Source organism: Herpailurus yagouaroundi, unplaced genomic scaffold (assembly GCF_014898765.1).
Source record: "Herpailurus yagouaroundi ecotype Mexico unplaced genomic scaffold, PumYag 77, whole genome shotgun sequence".
NCBI classification, from domain to species: domain Eukaryota; kingdom Metazoa; phylum Chordata; class Mammalia; order Carnivora; family Felidae; genus Herpailurus; species Herpailurus yagouaroundi.
Window position 1 is genome coordinate 101,458,238 of NW_024412388.1, and position 7,787 is coordinate 101,466,024.

The 7,787-nt window shown below is 49.4% G+C and overlaps 1 protein-coding gene across 5 annotated transcripts in view; it reads left to right on the top strand.

Moving 5' to 3' along the window:
• The window catches only part of TENT5C (terminal nucleotidyltransferase 5C), a 21,664-nt gene extending 14,094 nt beyond the window's left edge, over positions 1–7,570 (top strand). For 4 of the 5 annotated variants that reach the window (XM_040471445.1, XM_040471444.1, XM_040471442.1 and 1 more), the window contains one exon: positions 1,969–7,570. In XM_040471445.1, coding sequence (XP_040327379.1) covers positions 1,994–3,169 — 1,176 coding nt within the window. In that variant the 5' untranslated portion in view covers positions 1,969–1,993 and the 3' untranslated portion in view covers positions 3,170–7,570. Of the gene's footprint in view, positions 1–703; positions 726–1,968 lie in introns of those variants that run through there. The other variant, XM_040471447.1, reaches the window with a different exon arrangement.
• Positions 7,571–7,787: the final 217 nt, after the last annotated feature.

Sequence of the window (7,787 nt, forward strand, 5' to 3'; positions counted from 1 at the left end):
AGCCAAGTGCTAGCCACAATAAACATTCAGTGTTTCATCACAATTTTTTGTTATCCTTAACCTAGGAGTGCTTTGGTAGAATGATCTAGGTAGTCGAGGGCTTTCTAACGCTGTCCAGACAGGTTTGAAGGGAAACTTTTGTCTGCCCACTGGCAAGTATTCTCCTGTGGCAAGCACAAGAGTGCTCATCCCTAGATTGGGCTTCCTAGAGCCTGCTTGCATCACGTGACTGCCCCTCCTGTTGCGAGCCAAGCAGATTCGGCCCCTTAACCTAAGTAGTGAAGGGAGCCTGTGCTGTGGCTTGAGTGGTGCATGATGGCCAGACTGGACAACTTGCTAGGTCTTGGCTGCATGCCACCTTCCGCCCCTAAATCCCCAGCCCAGAGCCCATGTTGCCTTTCTGTCAACTTAGGTCCCCTCCCCATCAGGGAACTCTTCTGTGGCCTTCTTGTCCTCCCCAATCAAGGGACACTCCTTTCTTCTACCTGTATGTTCCATTTTCTTTCTAGCGCATATGGCCCTATATTGCTATCTTGTGTTTGCACCCACCTTCTTCGTGGCCAGCTCCTGGAAAGCCGGTCTCGGTGTGTCCAGTGGTGCCGCCCCCCCCCCCCCCCGCCCAACGGTGAGTGACAACCATCCCACTGACCTGAGCGATTAAGGCGAGGATTCCTGGCACCAGCGCAAGGCTAAAAATCCACGTTGGAACCTCAGGACCGTGTATGGTGGGTGTGCACGCAAAGACAGCGGTTTCCAAACCATAAAAAACTGTAGCAGTTGTTGGGATGGGTTTTACGTGTGCCTCGCCAGTCAGGAAGGTGAAGGGGGCAGGAAGACTCTGCGCTCTCACTGAAGTCCAAGGATAGCACCTTGACATTTTGTTTCTGCTCTTACATCTGTCTAGCTAACATTTGACCCATGTGGATCCCCAAGCACCTTGACTTTCTAATACGGCAGTGTTTGTTTTTACATATCAGGATTTCCAGAGATCTGTTGTGTTTCATTTTCTGAAACGTGTCACGTAGTCGGAGATTACTTTGGTAACTGCGGTTCTAACAAGTGACGCGTGATGCAGGATGTTTTTCTCCTAGGACTGAGAGCTAACTTCATTCTCCTTGGGTAGCTCTGAGGTGCTCGATTTCAACATCCAGTCAGATCACACTGCCCCGAGGAAGTTTTCCCACCTCGCGCAGAGGGCCTCTTAGCTGGCAGAGCTGTTCCTTCACCACGCTGACCCCAGCCTTTGTCGCCAAGAATTTTGTCATTCAGGCAGCTCCTTGGTGTCCTACTCTGGATAACCGAGGTGCTTAACTCTAGGGCAGGCCACTCCCGGAAGTGAAAAGGACATGGGATTCTTGCTCACGAGGTGTCTGTGTCCGTGGTTCCGGCAGGACTGATCCGACTTCCTTTCCTTGGTGTGCAGGCAGCCCAGAGGGGAATCTTCACCTCCTCACGGAGTGCAGGAGGTCTTTCTCTGCGGGGTCTTGTGTTCGAGGTGTGGGGGTTGTAGCTTATTTAGCAGCCAGTTCAAGATGTAGTCAGTCATGCAAAAGCAGGAGAGGTAATTCTATTAAAAAAAAAAAAAAAAAAAAAAGGAAGAGTAGCAAATCCTGTAGGCCCTCTACTGAGTCATGCTGTGTTTAGGTCACTTTGTTTAACGAGTTTGTCCACTTGCCTTCGCACACACCACCCTCTCGCAGACACACCAGCCAGCCCCACATCAGACAGAGTCCTGAGGTCCTCAGATTTGGGAGAGGGTAGGTTTAGGTGTGTTCTGTCCTCTCTCCGCACAGGCACCACTCCCACATACTTCTCCAGAATATCAGCAACACCCAGCAGTGGGTGCTGATTGTCGCTGTCACGCGGGACGGCGTTCAGAGATCAACCAGCCCCTTCTCTGAGTCCCTCGAGGTGCTGGGCCGCGTAAGAGTGACTCCTAACTCTGCTTCTCACCCCCTCACTTTGCAGTTTCCCTGCAAGAACACCCCCCGAGATGGCAGAGGAGAACAGCAATACCAGGGACTGCCTGTCCTCCAGCGTGCTCAGCTGGGATCAGGTCAGCCGTCTGCATGAGGTCCTGACCGAGGTCGTACCCATCCACGGACGAGGCAACTTTCCGACCTTGGAGATAACTCTGAAGGACATCGTCCAGACCGTGCGCAGCCGGCTGGAGGAGGCGGGCATCAAAGTGCAGGACGTCCGGCTGAACGGCTCTGCGGCTGGCCACGTCTTGGTCAAAGACAACGGCCTGGGTTGCAAAGACCTGGACCTCATCTTTCATGTGGCTCTTCCCACAGAGGCGGAGTTTCAGCTGGTCAGAGATGTGGTGCTGTGCTCCCTCCTGAACTTCCTGCCGGAGGGTGTGAACAAGCTCAAGATCAGCCCGGTCACCCTGAAGGAGGCCTACGTCCAGAAACTGGTGAAGGTCTGCACGGACACGGACCGCTGGAGCCTGATTTCCCTCTCCAACAAGAACGGGAGGAACGTGGAGCTGAAATTCGTCGACTCCATCCGGCGCCAGTTCGAGTTTAGCGTGGACTCTTTTCAGATCATCTTGGATTCGTTGCTCTTCTTCTACGACTGCTCCACTAGCCCCATCTCTGAGCACCTCCACCCCACGGTGATCGGGGAGAGCGTGTACGGGGACTTTGAGGAAGCCTTCGACCACCTGCAGAACAGACTGATCGCCACCAAGAACCCCGAAGAGATCCGGGGCGGGGGGCTGCTCAAGTACAGCAACCTCCTGGTGCGGGACTTCAGGCCCACGGACCAGGAGGAGATCAAAACTCTAGAGCGTTACATGTGCTCCAGGTTTTTCATCGACTTCCCGGACATCCTCGAACAGCAAAGGAAGCTGGAGACCTACCTTCAAAACCACTTTGCCGAGGAAGAGAGGAGCAAGTACGACTACCTCATGATCCTTCGCAGGGTGGTGAACGAGAGCACCGTGTGCCTCATGGGGCACGAGCGGAGGCAGACCCTGAACCTCATCTCCCTCCTGGCCTTGCGCGTGCTGGCAGAACAAAACATCATCCCCAACGCCACCAACGTCACCTGCTACTACCAGCCAGCTCCGTACGTCAGCGACGGCAACTTCAACAACTACTACGTTGCCCACCCCCCAGTTACCTACAGCCAGCCGTACCCTACCTGGCTACCCTGTAACTAACGCTGAGACCTGAGGGTTTCCACAGCGGGGACCCCAATAGGGCAAGGGCTCTCAGGTAGGGGAGCCTCCTTCTAGATGTAGGTGTTTGGCTTTTAAAGGGGAACTCAGCTCTGATTCTGCTTATTTTGTTCTTTGTGCACCCATTGGAATGGGTCTACAGTATATCGTGAGCCAACCCTGAAGGGACCCCATCATTCCAGTGCCACTTTGGAAAACGCTATAGGAAGTAGGACCCATCCACATCTTTCCGAGAGAGACACTAACATGTCACGTCTCAAATATCCGCGCGGGGACATTTGGAGCTCTGTGCGCTAATGGAATCTAGCGTTTCTCACTCGGGCCTACGGTTGGCTCTGTTGGCCCTCACTTGGGGTTCTCAGCTGTTAGGTGAAAGTTGTGGTGATAGTCTATTTTCTTGTACCAATTTTAGCCAGGCAGAAAATGGTGGACATGAGAGTGGTCTCGTGACTGCATTTTTCTGTTCGGGAGACTGAATTGCGTATGTTTATTCCCTGTTAGCGGAGCTGAGGATTTCTTCTCATCAATAAACCAAAGCCGGTAGCTGGAGAATTGAGATCTGGTTGAAAGTGGTTTATGGTTTAGATGTTGTGCTCTCACGAGGATTTGTGAGATATTGCTGAGGGGGGGGGGGAATAAAAAAAGACCTTTGCTTGAAATGTAACTTGAAAACAAAATAAAATGTGGAACATAATGTTAAAAGCAGAATTGTAGTGGGGGTGGGGAGGGGCTGATTGTAAATAGGAAACATGAATGTTCTTTTTCTCTTTTTTTTCTTTAAGGAATTCTTATTGAATGACACCTCCCCCCGCCCCCCACCCGCCCCCAGCAGCTTATCACTTTAGTTTTGCTCTTCCTAAGACGAAGGATTGTCCAGAGTCCTTGCAGTAACTGACGCGAGGGTCTTCCCATGTTTTAATTGGAAACCCATTTTGGTCACATTCCGAGTATGACCAGCTGTTTTTCTCGAGTACCTTGGCTGATTACTTTTTGTTTGTTTTTGTTCTTTACTCAAAAAATAGCGATTTCCCTCCCCGGACTTTTTTGGACAGCAAATGAATTCAGGAATTTCAACAGGGCTGAATGATCTGCGGGACGACCTGCTGTGGTGGGCAGGGTTCTTTGGCTGAAAACTGCTTTGGAATTGAACCCGCCGCCCCTGTGGCGTGCGTGAGGTAGAGGCTTCGCGCTCACTCGGGCCTTGTGTGCGCGGCGTGATTAATTCTGGTGTGTTCTGGGAAGAATGGAGTACATGAAGAGTGTCTTCCTTATTCTGGTAGATTTGACCGTACTTGTTTCTTGTCTGCACTTTAGAAGGAAAACAGTGTTAATCTCCAGTCTAAAGCAAGCTCAGTGAATGGGGGCGTTCTGGGCTGCTGCCCCTCCCAGTAGATTGTGAGTTTTGAAACTTCTGTGGGATCTCTTAGAAAGCATCACTCTAGGGCACTAAGGGCAAAGGAACTCAGTAGCACCAGCCAGCTGGGTTTATAGAGTGACTTCATCAAATCCACACTCCTGATTTTTCCTTTCTTCCGTGGCCATAGAATTCCCCAGCCCTGAGTGATTGCTTTCTTTTTTTCCTTGCTTTAGGCAGTGAAGTTACCTTACGGCTTAGCAGAAACCGAGTGATTTACCTTTTTTCTGAAGATGGTATTTTCAGGGTGTTTTTTTTTTTTTTTTTTTTTTTTTGGAATGTGAGATCTTGGTCCTCTTAAAGCAGATTGGTCATGACTGAACCCCGAGGCTTAGCTGGTATCCATGTTGTCCTACGGTAGGTGAATAGAAGCCACTTCTGTGGGCAACCAGCTCCTGCAACCAGCTCCTGTTGCCCTGTGAATTGCAGTCACATTCGACTTCACCGGCTTTGAGTCCAGGCCAGGTTCTACACTGAGGGGGGGCCCAGCATGCTTCAGGGTTGAAAGGGGGACAATGAGGACTGAATCCCAACTTTGAAAACTACATGTTCCTCCGTGACATTGAAAGGCTGCCATTGTGGTTGGATGGCAACATCTTTGCACAAAAAGTGACAGATATGTTTAACCAGAGCTTTGAGATGTGATGGAGCCATGAACGTAAGCACTTGCTAACAGAAGTCAGTGCTGCTCTACTAGAAGGCTTGACGATCAGGGTGACGAGGCTCCAGATGAAGATAGGATCAGAGAACCACATCAAGTAATTAAATTTCCAGTTTGCCCTTGGAGTTCTTTCTGCTTCTATTTTTTTGCTATCCGGTACTAGTCCTCCTCTGAGGAGGGAGGGAAGCACAGAAATTGCTAGAAATTTCCAGGTTTGCGCCCCCCACCCCCTGCCCCAGTTCTTTACTACCATTGCACGATGACTATCTTTGGTGCAGTCTGCTTACCTGAAGTTTTTGGTCAGCCCAGCTGTCTTGAAGTTTGAAAGGAGACACATGTTCTAGAACCATCGGGGTAAAAAGCCGCACTGACCAAAGCTGCACTTTTAAAACCCCGCCCTGGTCCGGTGGTGTCTCTACCTGTTCTACAAGCTTTGCCAGCCTCAGAATAGACCAGGTAACCTTGAATTTCAGGTGTTTGGAAAGTCCAGCTGAAACCTGCCTTTCACACTGCTCACACAAGCACCAGGTACCCTGAGCTGGTACTGAGACCAGTGGTTCCTCTCTTTTGTGTGTTGAGTAACATGAAACTTGGCAGTGGCTAAGGGCACTAAAGTTCAAGTACAAATTCTAATATAAATCTAAGCAATCCCTTTTTGCTTCAGGACTCCACAGAGTTCTCTGATGCTTTCTGCAAGTACGCAGCTTGTTTTCCTGGCCTGCTGCTTGGAATCCGTTTGAGCAGCAGTGAGATTAAAACAGTACCGTTTCCCCTTGTGTTGGCAGAAAGGCCCAGTCTGAATTCCTGGCCTGGCGCTTCAGTCTCACCCTCAAATTTTACTTTGGCAAGAAGACACGATTCCTCACTCAACTTCAACTCTGAAACTAAACTCTCCGTCACTAACACCTTCAAATCAGGGTCCCTGCTAACCGCATGTGGGCTGTATCCTGGCCCACACTCGGGAGCACCTGGCAGCGTGTGGGGCAGGGGGGTGGAGGGGGGGAGTCGGGTAGGAAAGACGCTGGGTCCCTGCTGTGTGCTCACAGATGTGGTTTGGCGGTCAAGCGCCCCCACCCCACCCAGTTTGATTTTTTTTTTTTTTCCCCTTGGGGACTTGAGTCACTGTGAGCTGTGTGTGAACCCGCTTTTGGGGGTGACACATTAACAGTCCCATCGCTGATGCCCTGAATCTGCTTGTCCTTCCACGTCCGTGCGGGCACTAGCTGCTTACCTGCATGGTAGGTGAGGGTTTTAACTTGCACTGCTTTGGTGACTTTGAGAAATGGTGCCGCTGAAGAACAGCTTCCTAACTGTAGGAACACCTCCTTTCTAGTTAACTTCCTGGTACTGGTGCCTTGTTTTACGACGCAGCTAGATTCTGGGCTCAAATGTGTTGATAGCTATCCCTGTGTGGGGAGAGATCCTGTCGCTCACCGGGGCCATTATTTCCTGGGTGTCCGACTGGGGCTGTACACCAGGGAGAACCCTTCGGTTGGCTTCTCTGAGGTCAAGAACTTCCATTTGCCAGGGGTAGATTCGGATCCTTAATCTGGCAGAGACCAGAATGTCACAGCTGGTTTTGGAACCTATTCCAGTTCAGCCAATTCCATTCAGAGGACCAAGGGAGGTACGTAGGGAGGATGTATTTTAAACCTGGCAACTTTGCCGAGTTATTTGTGGAGACTCCCCAAGGTGAGGACCAGGAAAGAAAATGTTTTGTGTGTGTGTTTTTTTTTTGTGGGTTTTTTTTTGTTTTTGTTTTGTTTTTTGTGAGTTCTAAATCTTGTTTACCTATCACTTTTTCAAAAATAGTTTAAGCGTAAGCTAAAGAAAATGCTTGGAGGTTTGCCTGGGCTGGTGCGAGTTGGTACAAAACTGTCATGTGTGTTTGTATAGGGAGGTGAGAAGACCATCCATTAAAGAGGAAGTCATTAAATAAGATGGATAGGTGGGCGTTTTAAAACTGAAGACATCTGGTCTTTTTTTTTTTTTTTTGATGGATTAAAAAAATAGCTGCTTCAGGAAAATTAAGAGTTTTTAGCTAGTAGTTTCCAAATTGATGTAGATGAAAAGTAAGATACTCTTTAGACTGAATTGGAAGCTTTTTGTTATTCTGCATTTGCAAAGCCTTCGAAATGTTCATTCTTCAGTGATGCCTAAGATGCGTGAGGTTTCCTCTTTGGTGTGATGGTCACTGACCTCCTTATGTGATGAAGGTGAAATCACTTGTCAATGCAAACTGTATTAGAAGTTCATGAATTAAAGCTTTGAGTTTGAGAAATAAAGATATATTTAAAAAACCCCAAAACCTTGTCGTGCTCATTTCTTTGTGTCTCCTCCACGGTGAGTGAACCTACTAAAGATTTCAGGAAACGTGTTGTGTGATGGCAGGGGGTGGGGCAGTTATAAACATTCTCAGCCTTAGATACTTCTCTGAAAGATGAGGCTTTCTCTCCGGAAGAGGTATGTGCTCACCTTGGGGCCATAAGTCCCTTAATCCTGGGGCTCTCCTCCTAGGTGCCTGA